This window comes from Gigantopelta aegis, chromosome 2 (genome assembly GCF_016097555.1).
Source record: "Gigantopelta aegis isolate Gae_Host chromosome 2, Gae_host_genome, whole genome shotgun sequence".
NCBI classification, from domain to species: domain Eukaryota; kingdom Metazoa; phylum Mollusca; class Gastropoda; order Neomphalida; family Peltospiridae; genus Gigantopelta; species Gigantopelta aegis.
Window position 1 is genome coordinate 13,454,647 of NC_054700.1, and position 22,057 is coordinate 13,476,703.

Below are 22,057 nucleotides of genomic sequence, written 5' to 3' on the forward strand. Positions count from 1 at the left end.
TTTTTTCTCAAACGTACGTCCGTTTTTTTCAGAAATACGAAAAATGCATTTTGTGGTATTACAAACACCAGGATTACCAGGATTACCAAAAAACACTTCAGGTGAATGGAAATGTATATTCTAAATAATAAACGGTAAGTAAAGTGCAATTTTGTTTGTTAAAAAAAATGGGTTTAATAGCGAAAAACAACGCCGTAATGGTTAACAACTAGCCGTAACTAGGGTGTGTCCCTTTAAGTGTTATATTTTGCTATGTTTACATTTATTTACTTAGAACAAGGGGAAAAGGGTTTTTGTTTTTTTTTTTTTTTTTTTTTTTTTAGGGAAGCCGTGTCCTTGTGCAACTTTGCGATAACATATTTAAGAGGTATTTAAAGTTAAAACATCCCACGGAGGGGTTTTCATGTCCTGGACGAAGGAACCGACGGAAGTTTATACGTGTGCCCATCACAGGCGTGTGCTAGGCCTACAACAGATTGTTCTGAATATGCACGGAAAACCCTTTAAATAAAGTGACCAAACAGAGAGAGGTTAAAATTAACTTCGTCAAAATCATTTTTCATTTCATTTCAACTTAATTTCGACAATGTTCCGTGCTTATATCCAATTAAGATTCAAGTACCTGTCCTGGGCACACCCCTCAGCTATCTGGGCAGGACAGTGGGTTAATTGTTATTGGTTAGTGAGAGAGGAGGGTGTAGTCACTTGATGGGAGCTGGTACCGGGCTGCGAACCTTGTACCTACCAGCCTTATGTCCACACACACACACACACACACAGAGAGAGAGAGAGAGAGAGAGAGAGAGAGAGAGAGAGAGAGAGAGAGAGAGAGAGAGAGAGAGAGAGAGAGAGAGAGAGAGAGAGAGAGAGAGAGAGAGAGAGACAGAGACAGAGAGAGACGTGCGTTTTAAATTATTTAAAGGGACAATCATTCAAGGCTTTTTTACTTATACAAATTTAAGTAACATGCATATTCATCGATATTCAATGCACAGTATTGCTTAATATTAAAAAGTGTATAATAATTAATATATTTAATTAACAAAACGATACAAATTAATGTGACAGCTATTATATATTTTGCATCTCTAAGACTATGTTGCAATTACCGAATATTTGATATCTAATAGCCGATGATTAATAAATCACTGTGCTCTAGTGGTATCGTTAAACCTAATAAACTTTTTAACTTTCCATCACACGGTCTCAATACACAGTTGCCATCTGCCATTGAAGTCGATGTTAAATTGCCCACGTTCAAATGAAGGTTACCAATAGAACGGGTATTCGTTGGCACTAACAACATACACCGTTGCAAACATACATTATATAAGCATTTATTTTCACTCCAAAACTGAGAACATTTCTGTCTCAGTGTTTTGCTATATGATCGCATCTGGCTCTAGTTCCGGTCCGAACCACCTGTTTAGGAACCCATTCACACCGACCACCTCTTCCGCTATATACCCATGTCACAAAAAGTCAATACACAATATTACAAAATAACATGGGCAAAATCCAGTCAGAAGGCTTACCATTAAAAATACAAATTGTTTTAATTCTTCCCCAATTACTAGAAGGAATATCGTATGTGAACCACAATATATTATGTTACAATTAAAAACTATAGTGAATTGTTTAGTGAGACCCAAGGCTCCTCAAATTGGACCTTTAACAAAATGTGTGACGTCATAAATTTTTGTGTATGGTCTAGGAGCAGTCAATGAGCCTTTGTGTGTATACAAGTTGTTCACGTGTTTGTGCAGGATTGTGAAACTTGACATCGACTTTTAACCGAGTTTAATTAATAATTCAATTTGAGGGGACGGTAAAACTTTAAATTACGCTATGACTGAGGAATTAAGAGTGCTTTTTATGTTCATGATTTGGTCACTGAATCATTGATAAGCCTTAGGTTGGGGATCATGTGTTATAAAATGTTATGCCTATGGACTAGTGTGGTCCACATTGTAGTAGTGCCCTACTAATGGGGGTGAGGGTGTGGTTCCAGGGTTGTTTATCAGTAATTAGTGTTTTCAGAATCACGTGTCATCCAATTTAGGAACGCTCACACCGTGAGTCACAGTCAGGGATGCGTCACATGACCGTGATGATGTTGGGTGGAGTAGTTAATCATCGTGACATATTAATAAATTATTATCTCAATTTCAAGTGATGAACAGATGAGGGGGGAATTTTTACAATTTAGAAATATTTGTTTTTAATTTTAATTTTAAAGTTTTACTTCCAATAAAACTGTTAAAAGCAAGGGTAAAATATTCACCTGTTATACACGCACGCACGCACGCGCGCACACACACGCGCGCACACACACACAATACAACACAACACGCACGCACGCATGCACACACACACACACACACACAATACAACACAACACACACACCTCCCTCGCCCATACACATATATATACATACAGGTTGGGTGAGGGTAACATACTTCCCAAATGAAAAATAAAAACAATTAACCCAGCAATATTGGTCAAATTGTCATGGTTGGAGCGAACTAGGTGTGTGACATTGTTAGCAGTTCGTGATTTCCCTAGAAATTAGGCAAGGCATGGTAGACCAAACACTTTTGGGGCATTTTCACCATTTTGGGGGCACTTGTTTTTTTTATTAAAAATACACAAAAATTAATTGAAATGAACATTAATGTAATTTATTTGCTTGCTTTAATAAATGAATGGCAAAAGATATAAAATGCATATTTTATTAATTTTAAATAATTCCTTTTTGGGTGTTTTATAAAAGCAATTTTAGAATTAATTAGTGAAAAAGGCTTGTTTAATCTCAGGGCAGCATGGTGCTGATTGAGGCAAGATGGTGCTAGACTATTGAGGCATGGTGCTGCACCATGCTAAAACAAGCTAGGGAAAGCACTAGGAGTTTTAGAGGGAGGAATGGGCCTGTATAGTATACGGTATTACAAAATGTTATAGTGGTTGTTTGGAGGGGATACAATAACTGTTTTTACATGTACAGTACATGTAGTGACGAAAAGGAAATACTAATATATTTTTTGTTTGTGTCTCGAGCAGCTGACGATGAGTTCACAAAAAGGAAACGTTAAGAAGTCCGGCTCGCAGAAACACCAGAACGCTAAAGCGTTTAAGAATGATCTGCATGATAAGTCAAAGAAGATGCAGAACATGAAGAGTCTTAGTCTGGGCGGAATCTGTCAACGCTGCAAGGAGAAAATCGAGTGGAAGATCAAGTACCGCAAATACAAACCTCTCACCATCCCGAGGAAGTGGTATGTCTAACAGGGTTGCCGTTTTTCAGCTTTTTGTCGTTTCAGCTAGGGATATTTTTTTTTTTATGGATCGAGTACCGCAAATACAAACCTCTCGCTATCACAAGAAGTGGTATGACAAGCAGGGTTGCCGTTTACCAGCTTTTTGTCATTTCAGCTGAGGTTATTGTGTTATGAATCAAGTACCGCAAATACAACAGGCATCGAAATAAGTCGAGAACGGTTGTTCAGGTTACCGGGAGGTTACCACATGTAAGAAAAGTCGACAAAAAATTCAACAAGTGGTAGTTTCGTTTCCGAACGTAAACTAGGCAATGTATTCCGGAATTCCACGTTTCATTTTCTCGTAAAGAATTGCATCGATGTTCGCATGCACTTGTGCAATTGCAAGGAATTATAGTAATTCTGCGTCCACTAGATGAATTGACTTGCTCATTTTGTTTTCTCCTACGAACTTGCACCGATGTTTGTGCGCACTTCTGCAATTGCAAGCAATTTTGGCAGTGCGCGTCTAACCTTTAGACTACTGGATTAATTTTTAACAAAAACCACATTGAGTGGGTACAAGTTTATAATTTTTACTCACATATATTCACTTAAATGTTTTATAAATACATGAAATAAAGTTCATATATGAATCGGTAAGTATTATTTTCGTGGGTTTTTTTGTAATTTTTATTATTTTTAGATCAGCTAATGGTGATTAAAATTAGGCAAAAAATCGAAAAAGTTGCGTTTACTTACAGGCATTTGTGGCCAGCTGTCCGGTATTTATGTCCATTATTCCCGATAAGAGTGGTTTTCTGACCAGAATTTTTTTTTAAACCCGAACTACAATTCACATTGCAATATTTGGTAATTTTCGTTGTTGGTAAAACGATTAAATTTATTATCAAATTAGCTGTCACAATCAGCTATCGATCCCTGAAAATGACCGCGACGTGCCGCCATTGTTGTCAAGCGAAAATACTTGCCGAAAAAATCAAAACAAAAGCCACCATTTTGAAAAAAATTCTTTTTACTTTTATTATATTTGTGTCATGTGCAAAACGGCGGGAAATATGAATTAGGGAATGCATTGTATACAGTGTACAGTATGTCGACTGACGTGACTTCACCCACTAGTTAAATTTGCTTCTGGATTTCGTTTCTCGTACCGATGTTCTAACTTTCATATATTTGTGGAAACCTATAGGTTACCAGGCTATATTTTGTGGTAACCTGTAAATGGGTTACCAGACAATTCTTATTTCAATGCCTGATACAAGACTCTGACCATATCAAGAAAGTGGTACATGTATCTTAAGCAGGGTTGCCGTTTTCCAACATTCTGTTTTCATTTCAGTTGGTGATGTGGGGTTGGGGGTCATAGTTTTCACAAAATAGACTGAATTTTGTTCTAAAATATTGAAAAGTTATCTTTTAGCTTTATTCAAATATTTAGTATTTAGCTTTCAACTTTCAAAAGATCTTTTCAACTATTATTTTTAAATGAGTATTACATTCCTGAATAGTCATAATTTTAAAATTTAATTCTTGGGTTTTCAACATTGAAGGAAAATCTTTCTTTTTTTCTTTCTTTTTTGCCAGTTGCTGTATGTGGCACATCTTCAAGACATACACTTACATGTAGGAAGTTCTGGAACTTAGAACCCATATTCTTTCTTTTAAAATACATGTAAAACTTCTATAATTCATAATTGGTTCTGTTTAACAGGATGGGACGGTTATGCTTATCGACTACCATTAAAATAAATATAATGTTCATGTGATTCCTTTTCTCCATGTGATCATTTCTTTTATAGTCCTTACTTACATGTAATCTGTGTAAATGTATTCACCAAATTGAAACTGTCGTTCATTTCTTTATTTTTATAGTGTCAGCTGTTTTGAGAAAAGCATCAAACAAGCCTATTATACACTGTGTGTTCCCTGTGCTACAGCCAGAGGTGTCTGTGCCAAGTGTGCGGAAAAGAAAAAAATTGTTTCTACGTAAGCACAGTACTTCAGGAACAATAATAGATCAGGTCCCATAGTATATTAATATTTTACACTAGTTAACTGACTGTTTTCATTAGAATTGGGCCCTAATAAGTCTTTATGCAGTAATATGCATGGTTTTGGAGTACTGGGTAACACCATTAAATGGTATATAAACTGAATGTATTAGAGGTATTAATTGTTAACATTCAGCTGTTAAATTTATAACTTGCATTCAAATGAAATCAGAATCTTTATTTCCTTTCTTCCGTGGTTAAAACATATTCAATGTTGGAACTACATTTTGTTATGTGGAGTGAACTGGTGGGTTATTCACACTTTGTTATAGTGAATAAATATTCTGTTCACAATAAGTAAAAATGTATTCTAATAGTTTATATACACTATGCAATATGTCCATTCTACTTGTTCACATAAACGACATGCAATTAGTGCATTCTAATTGTTTACATACAGTGCATGTAATAAATGTATTCTGTGTTCACAGACGCCATATAACTGTAAATAAAATGTGTTGAGTGCGTCATTAAATAAAACATTTCCTTCCTTTCTTTGTTTATATACTACACATATAATGTGTTTTATTACAGCACTGAGCTCACAGCATCAGAACAGGCAGCAAACGATAGCGAGCTTAAGCAAGAACTTGAAATGTTGCCTGAAAGAAAAAGAAGCAAGTCATTTAAATATTATTCTATTTAATACCCCACCGTACCCCATCACGTGGTGAATGTTTGCATCTGTTAGTGATTCCTCAAATTTAAAGAGGGCTAGCAGTGTTCAAGATTCAAATTTTTGGCCAGTATCCCAGTTGGATACTAACATTTCAAAATCTGGTATCCCACCTAAGAATTTAGTATTATATGGCATCCCGGTGGGATACTGGGTTCTTGAAGTCTGGTATCCAAAATTAAATTCTGGAATCCCTGGGATATCGGGATACCATTAATCTCAAACACTGGCTAGGTGCTGAACTTGGAAAGCAGAGACATGACTATTTGACGTGGAGTATTTAAAAATATTTTTAAGTATTAGGTATTAATGTTTTGTCGGTTGATTGGCAAACTGATGTATACTACTTTATATTGATAGGTTGTGCTAAGATAAATATATTCTGGTATTCTGAAGTTTTGTTGTGTAAGTGCTTGACCAGATGGTGCACATGTACATACTCTTTTTTTTCTTCTTTTTTTAAAAGCCCCAAAAAACTACTATATTCCAGTAGGATTCAAGTATCGTGGTTTCCCTCCATACTTGGCTTTGTACTCAAAAAATCTGACGTTGTTGGGAGCTAAAAAGGTTATGTGGTACCCTTCCAATACATCCCATTTTGTGCATGTATTTTTACTTGTGAAAAAAAGTAATACAAATTTGCGTTTGAATGGATGGTTTGACAATACAATTTGTGAAAAAAAAAAAAATTTAATCTCACTTTTGGTGAGCAAACACATTTGCACCCAGTTTTGCCTTGGTGTCCCTCCAACTTGCCTAGATACGCTAATTTGTGTTATTAAACTCCAGGCAGCACTTGCTGTCTCCAACCCCCACCCCCCCAACCCCCCCCCCCCCCCCCCCCCCCTCAATTAAAATCTGACCCTGTTCTGGTTTTAAGCATGTTCTTGTATGAATGCTTGATCTCTTATACTGAAATTCTACAAATGTTTTGCAGGGACTTTCTTTCGTCTACAAGCCCAGGGTAAACTGTGTGACCTACAAAACGACACTGATGAAAAGAGTTCTGATGTGGATGCTGCTCATTCAGATGTAGATGATAACGATACTTTGGATCAAGAAGAAAATGGCTCACATACTCCAGTTGTCAGGACCAACGCTAGCGACTCTAAGTCAGCCAGCCAGTCACATGGGTGTGATCTACATCAGTCAAATAAGCGTAATGATGATATAAATATGCAGGCAAAAAATGTCAAAATTAATGAAAGGGGAGATAATTCTGTATTAGAGACGTGATATATTAATATATACATGTACTTGTGAAATTAGCATGTGTGAAACAGTTATGATTCTAGTTCCAGAGCTCGAACTTAACGACAGCACCGACAGCAATTACCATAGTTGCAGTATGAATTGTTGATGGTCAAGGTCTTGCTTCACCGGTGGCAGTTTTTTGTTGATGGATAAAAAACTATTGCCGTTTACTGCATGAGGGACTATTATTTGGGTTTTTTATCTGTTGCAAATGTTACAGATTTAAAACTGCTGTAGTTAGGCTTAAAATTGCTGTCTGTTCATTTTGCCTGTGGCAAAGACATTTCAAAATTGATTTAGGTAAAAAAATGTTTTGTTGTGATGGTAATAAGTTATTTGTAATTAGCAATGGAGACCAGAACAAACACATGACTGTTGTGAGGAGTCAAGGACTGGTTCCTGGCCGATATTTTCAAAGCAATCTTGGCACTACGAAATCTTAAAACCATCGTAAATTAAGACATCACTATAGCGTGTGCTGTAGTTATGTCACAACCTACAATGGTTTTACGATTTCGTAGTGCTAAGATGGCTTTGAAAATACGGGCCTAGATAAATCTGTCACAAAAAATAGAGCAGATTGACGACATACAGGTTAAGTAGTAACTGTAGCGTGGTGATGATACAAGTACCTGGTAATGTTAACCGTTTATGCTGGAAATACAGGCATAATGGCCATAAACAGATAAACCAATATTATGTTGTCAATTCACATCGCTATTTTCCATTGATAGTTATGTGACTCTTATATTTGAATAAAACACTGTTAATCAAAGTGTATTTCGTGTTGATGTTATTCAGAATGAAGTACCATTCTTGATTTACTTTGTCATGTGGTAACCTATATTCGAGTTTCATAACAAAACTATACATGCATGTATCCAGGTTTAGATAGAAGATCGTTTTCATTCATAATAACACAGTAAGCAAATCATGTATTGTCAATTTGAGACTTTAAATCATTACATGTACAAATGTAGGTTAAAAGACTAGCTGAAATCATTCATTACTGGTGGTCACAGTTTTATTATCTCATCATGGGATAAAACAGCTGCAGTGGGTGCATTCTCATGTTATGCTTAATGCATTTGTTTTCCATTTGAATTGCAGCTATGTCAGATTGGTACATACGGTCCTGTGATATGTCAGATTGGTACATACGGTCCTGTGATATGTCAGATTGGTACATACGGTCCTGTGATATGTCAGATTGGTACATACGGTCCTGTGATATGTTAGATTGGTACATACTATCCTGTGATATGTTAGATTGGTACATACTATCCTGTAATACGTCAAGTTGGTACATATAATCCTGTGATATGTCAGATTGGTACATACTGACCTGTGATATGTCAGATTGGTACATACTATCCTGTGATATGTCAGATTGGTACATACATGTACTATCCTGTGATATGTCAAATTGGCACATACTGTTCTGTGATATGTGAGATTTGTACATACACGTACTATCCTGTGATATATCAAATTGGCACATACTATCCTGTGATGTCAGATTGGTACATACTGACCTGTGATATGTCAGGTTGGTACATACTATCCTGTGATTTGTCAGATTGGTACATACTGTCCTTTGATATGTCGGATTGGTACATACTAACCTGTGATTTGTCAGATTGGTACATACTGTCCTGTGATATGTTGGATTGGTACATACTATCCTGTGATTTGTCAGATTGGTACATAGTATCCTGTGATATGTCGGATTGGTACATAATATCCTGTGATATGTTGGATTGGTACATACTATCCTGTAATACGTCAAATTGGTACATATAATCCTGTGATATGTCATATTGGTGCATACTATCCTGTGATATGTCAAATTGGCACATACTATCCTGTAATATGTCAAATTGGTACATATAATCCTGTGATATGTCACATTGGTGCATACTATCCAGTGATATGTCAATTGGCACATACTATCCTGTGATATGTCAGATTGGTACATACTGACCTGTGATATGTCAGATTGGTACATACTATCTTGTGATATGTCAGATTGGTACATACTGTCCTGTGATGTCAGATTGGTACATACTGTCCTGTGATATGTCAGATTGGTACATACTATCCTGTGATTTGTCAGATTGGTACATACACGTACTATCCTGTGATACTGTAAACCGTGAAAAAAATGTGTGTATAAATTTCGCGCCGTTCGCTTCCAACCGTATGTCGCGAAATTAATACGCACACACTATTTTCCAGTTTGAAGTGTGCTTAAAGTAATGTTTTGAAATATTTTATTGAGAATAAAAACCACAAAAAGATTCACAGGCACAGCCTGTAAACGAGCTCTCCTTGATGGCGACTAATCGTTAATTGTTTTATGTAACTTCAATCGATGGCGACTAATCGTTTATAGTTTTATCTACCAAAGGGTGTTAACAGTTAACAACTGAAGCTGTGAGTTGTGATTCTAATGATATGTCAGATTGGTACATAGTCCTGTGATATGTCAGATTGGTACATACTATCCTGTGATGTCAAATTGGTACATACTATCCTGTGATATGTCAGATTGGTGCATACTATCCTGTGGGAAAGTCGTGTGAGATTGGTACATACTATCCTGTGGTATATCGGACTGATACATACTACCCGGTTTGTGAAGTGGTATATCGGACTAGTATATACTATACTGTGTGTGGGAAAGTGGTGAACTGGTACATATTATTGTGTGGGAAAGTGGTATATTGGACTGGTAAATACTATCGTGTGGTATATCAGACTAGTATATATTATCCTGTGGTATATCATATTCTTGCATACTATCCTGTGGTATATCACACTCACACACTATCCTGTGGTATATCAGACAGGTACATACTATCGTGTGTGGGAAAGTGGTAAATCAGACTGGTACATAGTATCCTGTTTTTGAAAAGGTAAATTAGACCGGTACATACTATCGTGTATGGGGAAAGTGGTAAATCAGACTGGTACATACTATCCTATGTGTGGGAAAGTGGTACAGTATATAAGACTGGTATGTGCTATCTTGTTTTAAGAGAGAGCTCATGTAAAAGATCCCGAGCTGCTAAGTAGCTAACTGGTAATTGTGTTAAAATAATATTCTCATATTTCAGATGTCTAAAAATGTTAATTCAAATTTGCACAGGTGTTAAAATGCCTTTCTTTAGCAATGTCGGAAAAGTATGTCACATATGATAGGAATTGGGAGGGGTATAGTGTACTGTATCTGAGGCAAACATCATGCTAATGAGAAGAAAAAGAAAAAATGAGGACAAAATTAACATATGCACGTACATGTGCATATTCCGGCACTTAAATAATAAATTCTTTTGTCTGTTAGTTTAATTCAGCTGAAAATTTTCTTGATGTGGTTATCCTTCTGTTTACAGATTTTTCGAAACTATCTTAACACTACAATATTATAAAACCATTGTAGGCCATGACGTCATACGGCCCATTGTTGCCTCATGGCCTACAATTCTACCATATTGTAAGATAGTTTTGAAAAAATGGGCTCTGGTTTCTCACATATAAAACCAAGCTCAATGTATTTGGATACATTGACATCTGGTGAAGCTGTATAAACTGCAGTTCTACAAAGTACTATTTTGAAATCAAATCGGCAAATGGCTCACATTTGCATATTCAAAACAATGTTTGATATAAAATTATTTTGTTACATGTAATTTGTGAAAGTTTGTACATTATATTTGCAATAAGCAAGCGGTTACAAATTTCACGAGACAAGTACCAAATACTTTTCAGTCAAATTGAACACCTGTGGAGATCTAGCAAACACTTGACTGATACCATCATCTTCTATCACATCACATTTATCTAATGTTATCCAGGAAAAACCAGTCTTAACGAGTGACCTTGATCGATTGCTGTCCTAAACATGCCTCAGATAAGGTCTTCACAAATACACACCTGAATTCAGAGTTGTTAAATGTGGCCTTTAATTTCTCAAGTGTGGGATGTAGCCCAGTGGTAAAGTGTTTGCTTGATACATGGTTGGTTTAGGATCAATCCTGGTTGGTGGGCCGATTGGGCTATTTCTTATTCTAGCCAGTGCACCATGACTGGTATATCAAAGGCCTTGGTATGTGCCATCCTGTCCGTGGGATAGTGCATATAAAAGATCCCTTGCTACTAATGGAAAAATATAGCCGGTTTCCTCTCTAAGACTATGTCAAAATCATCAAATGTTTGACATCCAATAACTGATGATTAATAAATCAGTGTGCTCTAGTGGTGTTGTTAAACAAAACTAACTTTAATTTCTCAATTTTATTACACTTGATAGTTTTTACCACATCACATGAGACTAGCACATGTAGTTTTATGTTAGTACATTATTATGATGTCCATATCGGCACCTTTTATTATTCTCAATAACAAAATAATATGGACCACATCAACAGAAACATGTGAAAGACGCAGGTGTTGGAAAAATTTGTGCCTGCTTTCTTCCACATTGTTAAAGGTACCAAAAATTATAGACATTTTGGCAAACATTCTGCCAAAACAAAACAGCTTCAACATGTCTTCAATATTTTACATAGCACTTCTGTTTGTGTTACTGTACTATACAGCTGAATAGCGAGATCCAGCTTAGTTGGTAGAGCACTTGTCCGAGGTGCTTTCGTCGTAGGATCCTGGCTCCAGATTTTTGAAGCTATCTTAACGCTACGATATCGTAAAACCGTCGTAAGCTACGACATCGCGTCGTCGCATGTCATACCCTACACGGTTTTACGATATCATAGCACTAAGATAGCTTCAAAAATCTGGGCCCAGGACGTCTAGATTATGGTAGCCCCACTCCCATCGCTAGTGATGTGCAATGTCGGGCTAGTCAGTAACTACTATTGCCATGCCCGATGGCTAGTGAAAAACAGTTGTCAAATGCTGCATTTAAGTCTTGTTTTTTAAATATGAATATCCCCACTCCCAACTCTCAATCTTAGTGTTTTTAAGCTCTGTCTCCCTCTTTAGGTGACATATCCGATTATTACTATTAGTAAAATTGTATTTTAACTTAAAAGTGAAGTACGGCGAGTGAATTTTTAAGCATGGCTAGTAAATATTTTAAATCACTAATTCCATGGCTAGTGGATTTTATAAAAATTCTAGAAGCCCTGTAGGATCAACCCCCCCTTGGTGGACCCATTCTCTGGTTGGGTTTTCCCCATCTCAACCAGTGCCCATGACTGGTATATCAAAGACTGTGGTACGTGCTATCCTGTCTGTGGTAAAATGTATATGAAAACTCACTTGCTGCAAGTGAAAAATTCTGTTAGAATTATCAAATGTTTGACAACCAATAGCATGAAGATTAATAAATCAATATTCTCTGTGTTGTTAATTTTAAAAAATTGTTTTTTTTAAACTTTGACTTTTATCCACACAGCTGTCATTATTCAACTGTCCAAAATGAACACTAAACAGTAAAATATGAGTTTCAAAACAGGCACTTGGTGTTTCAGTGGCGTATAAATCTATTATATTTCCCAAGCTTGTTATCACAGACTGACGGCACGAAACATCCACTGTTATAATGTCTTGTTTACACCTGCTGTATCTATTTGTGCACTGATCACCGAATCACCTGTTAACGATTGGGAAGACATTCGGATTCATTAACACAAGATCTAGCTGATGACCTTCAGTGACATTATTGTCACATTCTTCCTCTTGGAGAATCCAATTTATTTGATTGCAGTAACAACCGTTCCATAAATTGGATTTTAGTTTTTTCTGGACAGCTGGTACACAATTAGTTTGGCATGGCGCGTCAATAGACTGTACTATAACCACTGTTCTGAGGTGCTTGCTGAAATGTCCATTAGTTTCCACGCTGCTCTCGGATTTAGTTCTTCCTGGTCCCTACAAAGGGCCCACACATAGATGATTTTCATTATTTTGTCCTGCAAAATTAAAATAACACATTAAATTTTATATATTCTATGCAGAAATGTGTTTATGAAGCTAAAAACAACAGTACAATGTTCATTTCAGAAAAAAGCTGTGAATATGTAAATGTGAAATGATTTCAGCTTCTAATCTCCCAATCCAAGAATATCTCTCCATTCTGTGTTACTGTTATAAATAACTACTGAAATGCACAGTTTAACTGAACAGGAGGGTGTGAGAGGATGAAGGAAATGTTTTATTTAACGATGCACTCAACACATTTTATTTACGGTTATATGGTGTCGGACACATGGTTAAGGACTACACAGATATTGAGAGGAAACCCGCTGTCACCACTTCATGGGCTACTCTTTCCAATTAGCAGCAAGGGATCTTTTATATGCACAATCCCACAGACAGGATAGTACATACCACAGCCTTTGTTATACCAGTTGTGCAGCACTGGATGGAACAAGAAATAGCCTGAGAGGATGAAATAAGAATACAAATTCAATATGAATGGTTTATTAACGAATCTGTAATGGAATCTCATGCACATGCTACAAACATCACAAGCTGTATTAGAAATAACAATCTGGAAGGAAATGTTTTATTTAACGACTAGCTGAACACATTTTATTTACAGTTATATGGCGTTGCACATATGGTTAAGGACCACACAGATATTGAGAGGAAACCCTGTCGCCACTTCATGGACTACTCTTTTCGATTAGCAGCAAGGGATTTTTTATATGCACCATCCCACAGACAGGATAGCACATACCACGGTCTTTAATATACCAGCGGTGGTGCATTGGCTGGAGCGAGACAGCAATCTGGAGAAAACTTGGTACTGAGTTTCATTCTACTATCATGATATTCTATCAAAAACTTAAAGAAATAACAATCTGTTTAACACAACACTGTTCTATTAACACCTTCAGGGCTTTAGACTGCATCAAAGTCAAGGCGATAAAGGTTGTGTCCAAAATACAGAATCGATGCACAAACTAAGCATGCCCAAATTAACTACAAACATGCTGATCTCAAAACCACCGAAATGCTAAGTTTCATTACATTAAAATAACTTAAAGGGACAGACCCTTGTTTCAACCCATGAAAATTAACACTAAGTTTAGTTAATCTACAAACCTGTAACACATTTGGATGAGTGAAACATGACTCTGTGACTTTGAAATGGTGAAATACTCTCTAAAATTAGACTAAAACTCGACTCCATAACTTACTTCTCAGATGCATGTGCGTTTTTAAAAATATGAGAAATGTATTTTGTAATATTAAAAACACCAAGATGACTCAAAAACACTTCGAATGTATGGAAAGGGATAATCTAAACAATAAAATCTAAGTAAAGTATGATTTCAGTTATCAAAAATGGCTCTAATAGTAAAAAGATATTCCTTAGTGTTTAAAAACTAGGGTATGTCTCCAGCCCTTGTTTAACAGTACTGAACTAAAACAACCTTCCTGCACTAAAAAAAGACAAAAGGTCTGTGTTGTGCCCAAATGATTGAGATCTAAAGCCCTGACCTTACATAACATAACAATCTGTTTAAAGGCATATTGTCACAGACAACTCACCTATTTAATGATGTAACAAAGTATCACCTGAACAAAAATAATTTGATTTGTCCCTAAATGTACTTTATTCAACCATCTTTATAACCACCATACTCCATTTGTTAATGACATTTTGTCAAAATAATTGAATTATGGCAATGGTCCACAATTCAAAAACTAAAATTGCCAAGAGGGATGACATGGATTTCACTCCATCATGGTTCAGTTACGGTGATGCGTTAGCTAGATTTGGTTTCCAATAGTTAATATAATTTTTATTTATTATCCATGTTTTGAGAAATAAGGTCCTTAAATCCGTGACAGTATGCCTTTAACATAACAAACCGGCCTCGGTGGCGTCGTGGCATGCCATCGGTGTACAGGCTGGTAGGTACTGGGTTCGGATCCCAGTCGAGGCATGGGATTTTTAATCCAGATACCGACTCCAAATCCTGAGTGAGTGCTCCGCAAGGCTCAATGGGTAGGTGTAAACCACTTGCACCAACCGGTGATCCATAACTGGTTCAACAAAGGCCATGGTTTGTGCTATCCTGCCTGTGGGAAGCGCAAATAAAAGATCCCTTGCTGCTAATCGGAAGAGTAGCCCATGTAGTGGCGACAGTGGGTTTCCTCTCAAAATCTGTGTGGTCCTTAACCATATAACCGTAAATAAAATGTGTTGAGTGCGTCGTTAAATAAAACATTTCTTTCTTTTTCTTTCTTTAACATAACAATGTGTTTAACACGTACTGGGTTTCCTTCTACTACATTGCCCTTCACATCCTTGAGTGCCATGATCTGCTGGGCGGAGAAGCTGATCACTAGCACTGGACCCTGTTCCATGATTTTACCAGCTACCACCTGAAACCAACAGAACAGACATTTAAATATGTGTGTAGGATATTTTTATTTTTTTTAATTTTTTTTTGTCAGGAAGTGTAATACCTGTAACTTGTAAGCACTGGCTAGGAAGCGGGAGGACAATTGAGGCATGTGCCCCCCCCCCACCCCACCCCCCCCAAGCAGCAACGATGTTTTTTTTATATATTTATACAAGTATTTATATAATATATATGTGTGTGTGCCCCCCACTTTTTAGTACCTTCCTACACCAGTGGTAAGGGAACATGATGTTACATCCAAAAACTGAAGATACCAGCCAAAAAAAGAGACAACTATTTCATCTCTCCTCAAAATAATCTTTTGCACTTTTTTTCCCACGACATCACCATGTATTTTGCATAGAACATACACATATACAGTCAATAGTGCATAGTTTGAAGCACATGTACCTCTACCTACATAATTGCTATATACAGTCAAATCTGTCTTAAGCAGTCACACAAGGGAGTAGATAAACGCTTAAGACAGGTGGTTGCTGAGTACAGGTTGCCACATATATAGTCTTTAAAACATTTGTTGTTGTTTCTGGTTTTACCGTCTGCACTGCTAATCAACGGATGTGTGCTACACAGTTGACTATAAATCAACTTTTGACATGTCGTCTCCTTCAGAAATAATGCCAATGGAATGTATTAAATTAACCGTTCTCTACAAGTTTGTTTTCTTTTTCCATTTAATTATTTAATTCCTACTTCATGCGGTGTATTGTCATAGTACATGAATCTACAAATGTCAAGCGTAGCTTGCTAAGAGGCAATTAGATGCATTCCAGAGTCGTACTTTCTTAATTGATACACAGTAGAGATGTCGGGATTGAATGGGTATTAGTATTTCTAAAGGTGTGAAGATCTGTTATTTGCTGTACCTTATCACTGTTGTTAAAATGTCCCTTTTATATAATAGTAAAACTTTACTGTGGCCGCTTATTACTAGTGCATTTACATTATAAAGGTATTTTAGGGCAATTTGGGATCCGATTTAATGTGGTGACGGCCGCGTTAGACAGGTGGCCGCTTATTACAGGTGAATTTACATTATAAATCGTTTGGGAGGGAAAAACGTGGCCGCTTAAGGCAGGTGACCGCTGAGTACACGTGGACCGCTAGGACAGGTTTGACTGTACTTTGTATTAAGGCAGGAGAATAAAAAGAGGAGAATTTGAAGAACTGGGTCTTACATACCTCTTAGAGAGAACATAATGTAAGATTTTTGATATTGTGTGTGGTTGGATCAATTTAAGGACAACCGAGAGTGAGAGAGAGAGAGAGAGAGAGAGAGAGAGAGAGAGAGAGAGAGAGAGAGAGAGAGAGAGAGAGAGAGAGAGAGAAGAGAGAGAGAGAGAGAGAGAGAGAGAGAGAGAGAGAGGGAGGAGGCAGAAAGAAAGAGAGAGAGAGAGAGAGAGAGAGAGAGAGAGGAGGCAGAAAGAGAGAGAGATCGTACAAGCCATATCACCTCAAGCAAGCACTCTACTCCTGTGTTACATCCCACTTGTATCAAGGAGGAGTTCCGTGAATGTTTTTTATTATCTAACACTAACAGCTGTGACCAATAAGAATAAATACTTACATCAACATTGTTCACATCTATTACTTGGGACACAGACTTGTAGCTAGCTGCCTTCATTTGTTTGATGGGTTGAGCCAGTATGTTGAAAGCCTGAACAAAAAAGAGAGAAGAAACCAGATGACTTCTGTAACTTTTCTATATAACCAATTCTCAGACATCGACATTTAATGGGAAGTATCACTCTCGCTTCCCATCACTCTCCTGAGGAAATAAGGAAATGTTTTATTTAACAATGCACTCAACACATTTTATTTACAGTTATATGGCATCGGACATATGGTTAAGGACCACACAGATATCGAGAGAGAAAACCTGCTGTCGCCACTTCATAGGCTACAAGTTTTGATTAGCAGCAAGGGATCTTTTATATCCCACAGACAGGATAACACATACCACGGACTTTGATATACCAGTCGTGGTGCACTGGCTGGACACTCTTCTGGGGGTAATTTTTAGCTCTCCTTAGCGTGTGACTTTATGTAGTATCAATGTGGTAATATCTTAGATGGCTCCCCATAATCTAACTCAGAGGAGCAATTAATCACTCACCTCAATATTTTTGTTTTCACCGTGAGGTCTGATTTATCTTTTTGAGAGTTCCCAGGGCATTATTTTAAATTGATATACATTTTGTGTTTGAATTAGAAGTGCCTACTTACTGCTTCATGGCACCAATCTTTGAGAACATCAAGATCTCCTCTTATCATAGCCTGAAATAAAAATAAATACAGATACATTTACTAACTCAACTACACCAGCATAAACATACATTTAAAAAAACAGGATAATGAAATAGTAACTAGTGCCCCCAACAAGCATTTAAAGAATGAATAATAACTGTTAATAACAAGTGGAAATGCAAGACTTTATCATTATAATTACTACTAAATGTTCAGTGTTATATAGGGAAAGATGCATCTTCATGCTAACAACTGGGGAGGGATTTACCTCAGTCGGTTGAGAGCTTGTTTGACGTGCTTGCATCGCAGGATTGAACCACCTCGGTGGATCCATTCAACTGACTGGGGGTTTTCTCGTTCCAACCAGTGAACCACAACTGGTTAAACGAGGTGGTACGTGCATTCCTGTCTGTGTTAAAGTGCAAATAAGATCCCTTGCTGCATTAGAAAACATTTAGCAGCTTTTCTGGGATGACTACGTGTCAGAATTACCAAATGTTTGACATCCAATAGCAAAATATTAATTAATCAATGAGCTCTAGTGGGGTTGTTAAACAAAACAAACTTTAACTGTCTTTCATGATAATAACTACGTATTACAAAAATTCCACTTACGACACCACAATGTGTATTTACTCATTAATAACAGACACTGACCTCTAGGATATTGGGAATTATTTCTCTCTCACACATTCTAATAAAGTGTTCTTTGTCGAAATTTGGATCACATTTACAGATTTCTGTTAGCACCTCCGACATTTCGGTTTTAGTGAACATTCCTCCTGCAAAAAAACAAGAGGGAAGAATTATACAAACATAACCTGAATTATTATCCATATCGTTAAAAATATCTTTGTTCATATCAAAGTGATACGTCTGACTAGAACGTCAAATGGGACGTAACACTTTAACATCATCGATTGGCGCACTACAACCTTATCAGGGCTTGAAACAGCCTGTGGCCAGGTCGCCAAATGCGACCAATGTCCTGTTTGGGCGATGTAAATATTAAAAAAATAACGGCGTTAGTCACCCAAATAACATTAACTGCTAAAGAGCTATAACATATGAGCCACTATTAATATTTGTATGCCACATTAAAATCTTGCTCGTGGTTCGTTTACCATAATTTGCCAACATGCATTATTAATTTTTGGGCCACCATAATTTTTGGCGAATTTCGAACTCTGCTTATAGGTACGTCAACGAAACAAGTTGAGTGATATAAATTAAGATTGATTATGGGTAATAAATAGAATATTAAACTCGCCACAATTTCATATCATGTTTATGTCCCTTGTGAAATAATCTCGCTAAAGCTCATGACAATTGAAAATTGTTTCATTGGGGACATAAACATGATATGAAATGGAAGCTCGTTTAATATCCTATAAATATTAAAATCAACAGTAAAGGCTTTAAGATGACAAGTATGTTTTTTATGGACACAAAACTTGAAGAAGAAATGAGTAAATACAATGTACACTGTATGCTAAAAATATTTTAGAAGATATAATTGTTCTGACCTCTCCCATCCCTACAACATATAATTGTTCTGTGGCCTAATTCACAAAGGTCTCCGCTAGACAACAAAGCATCCTCTTTGCAAGTCTTTTTGCGAGAGTTTAGTGAATTAAGCCCCTGAGCTCTCCCCTCCCTACAACAGAAATAGGCTCAATCAAATTTAGAACTGTCAATCAAATTGCAGTGGAAAACTATCAGTAGGTAGAACCTAACACAGTTGGGGTGTACAAGTAAATTTGTTTGGATACCGAGATTTATGGACAAGTCCATAACAACGATTGGGAAATGGGTGGGTAACTATATAATAAGGTTGAGGTGAGGAACTGGTGAGACACCACAGCATCGTAAAGGTCTAAAATTAACAAGCTACTCTCGATTCACTAATATCAAAACCTATATTAGCTCGGCCATTTAACTTTCGACCGACCGTTCAAAATTGCGCCAAATTCCCTCAATCAAAATTGCGCACCCTTTTCTCTTTGGCATTTAACTGCTCCATTCAAATTCCATAGCACCACCACCACCCCAACCCGCCTGCTACCGATTTGATCGGGCTGCTGGTGCTCCCTTGCACCTGCCAGTGCAGGCAGTCCCTCCTCTCCCCTCCCTCCACCTTTCCTGTCATGGACGGAGGAGCCGACCAAGGCTGGCTCTTGTGCCCATGACAGGCGTGCGCTACAACAGCTTGTTCTGAATGTGCACGTAAAACCCTATGACATGACATGGAACTGGTCATGGTGGTGTAGTGGCTAAGCAGATGGACTTAAGCTGGGCTAGCTCTGGCACTCACTAATTGTGAATTTTAAAAACAATTGGTAAATTTTATTTTAATTTGAAGAAATAATGTCATGTAATAGTTAATATATTTGTTCGAAAATAACTGTAGTTCCTCAATTTCTGATGTTTAATAGATAATTTGGTGAAATGTTTTTCCTATGCAGAGCCAGCCATGCTTAAGGTAGTACTAAACCAAATAACGTCTGGCTGGGTCAAAGTTCAAGGTGCAACTTTTGATAGAGAAGTGAACACCACAAGTCCTGTGATTGGTGATAAATGCGAGTGTGTTGGCTGTAAAAAAAAAAGAAGTTTCATCTGGGCAAAAATTGTAAGCAATTTTATTTCATCTAGCACCACTGTATCAAGTAGCCTTGTGCTTGAAACATGTATGGGGTACCTGTATAAAAAGGTACTCGCATTTTATGTGGAACTAGGGTAGTCATAGACGCTACCTGTTATCTCAGAAATGAGCTGCTTGACCCCCCATTTTTTCTGATTCACTCTAAGGGTGAGGGGTGGTAGTATTTATATCCGTGGCATTTATGTCGATTGATACGCTGCAGGTAGGAGTTTTAGCCACATGTTATTATTGTCGTCTATGGGATTTGATTTGGTGGTATACACCCTTAAGACTGATAGGTACCGGGTTTGTGTTCTTATCTGATGCAATAGGGTATTTTTCATTCATGTGATGGTTCCAACTGAGAAAGAGTGCATTGCTAGGCTCAGTGGTGTAATTAAGGGCGTCTTCTGAGAGTAGGACCCCAAACGAGGGAGACATTTACCCTGCAGGCTAGGCCCATTATGACTTCGACAAGATTTATGAACAATCATTCAGGATGGCTAGCCAAACTGATGTGAATCTTGCCAAGTCAATGGGTGCCGGATGAACAGAGAAAAAATGCTCATCTTTCCTAATTTTTGACAATATATTTCACTTTTTTTTAATATTGTTCGCTTATCCTATAAAAAAAACATGTAATTATTAAATTAACATTTATTTAATAATATTGGTGTGCAAACATACATGTACCTAACAAAGCGATCCTGCAAAAAAACCCCACAAAAACAAAATGATCGAAAGACAAGTTTAATTTTCACTTACACTCCAGGACATTGTGACATCATTATTTAGCTTCGTATTCAATTAGTTTTAGATATTGCACTTCATGTCCGTTTTATAGGACCGGCTACAATTGTTTTAAAAAAATATGTAGTTTTTTTCAAATAGATCAGATGCATTGGTAATCATCAAACTTAAACACAAAGAAGTGACACTGGCCTCAATAATCAAAACAATAATTTACAAGGGAAATAATTTAATCATGAACTTGTTCAAAAAAAGTAAATATTATGATTTCTATATTTTCACTGTAACTCAAATACAGTGAAAATCACTTTTATGGTTTCTGTAGACCTACATGTATATGTGTCTCAACCAATGTATTCTTACACAACCTTCTATACACTGTACACAGAAAAGTAAATATGAAACAGTCCAAAGTGAAAACTGAAACCACCAACATACCAAACACATATCCAATTTTATCTGTAAACGCTCTTGTTGCTCGAATCATAAGGTTGTCACTTTCATCATACTTTGCCTTTAAATCGAACATTCCTGGAAAAGAAAATAGTTATAAAAGTTAAAATAAGACAAGCTAAGAAAACTAAACAATTTAGCAGGAGAAGGTGATTAGAGATGGAACCCAAAATTTAAGCTACTTTTTTCCCCCGGCCTAAGGTCGGATACGTTTTGAACAGACCTCGTACATACAATTTTTGTTTCACATAAAATGCATCCTGAGCTACGACAAACATTACAAGTCCAGAAACACACT

At 36.9% G+C, this 22,057-nt stretch overlaps 2 protein-coding genes across 3 annotated transcripts in view; one reads left to right on the plus strand and one right to left on the minus strand.

Moving 5' to 3' along the window:
* The first annotated feature begins 1,742 nt into the window (after positions 1–1,742).
* On the plus strand, positions 1,743–8,038 carry LOC121381456 (uncharacterized protein C9orf85 homolog). Of its 2 annotated transcripts, none has more exons than XM_041510776.1 (5): positions 1,743–1,828; positions 3,062–3,276; positions 5,155–5,268; positions 5,868–5,950; positions 6,947–8,038. In XM_041510776.1, the coding sequence occupies exons 2-5, from the start codon at positions 3,068–3,070 to the stop codon at positions 7,243–7,245; spliced, it is 705 nt and encodes a 234-aa protein (XP_041366710.1). In that variant the 5' UTR covers positions 1,743–1,828; positions 3,062–3,067; the 3' UTR covers positions 7,246–8,038. The 2 variants fall into 2 exon arrangements, with proteins under 2 accessions (XP_041366710.1, XP_041366716.1); XM_041510782.1 differs by having other exon boundaries at positions 1,821–1,915.
* A 3,506-nt stretch (positions 8,039–11,544) lies between these two features.
* Positions 11,545–22,057, minus strand: part of LOC121387330 (mitochondrial import inner membrane translocase subunit TIM44-like) — a 30,707-nt gene continuing 20,194 nt past the window's right edge. The window contains exons 9-14 of the mRNA XM_041518365.1: positions 21,745–21,837; positions 18,573–18,697; positions 17,895–17,945; positions 17,236–17,325; positions 15,517–15,627; positions 11,545–13,199 (exon numbers count right to left, since the gene is read on the minus strand). Of these exons, the coding sequence (XP_041374299.1) occupies positions 13,080–13,199; positions 15,517–15,627; positions 17,236–17,325; positions 17,895–17,945; positions 18,573–18,697; positions 21,745–21,837 (590 nt within the window). The 3' untranslated portion in view covers positions 11,545–13,079. The remainder of the gene's footprint in view (positions 13,200–15,516; positions 15,628–17,235; positions 17,326–17,894; positions 17,946–18,572; positions 18,698–21,744; positions 21,838–22,057) is intronic.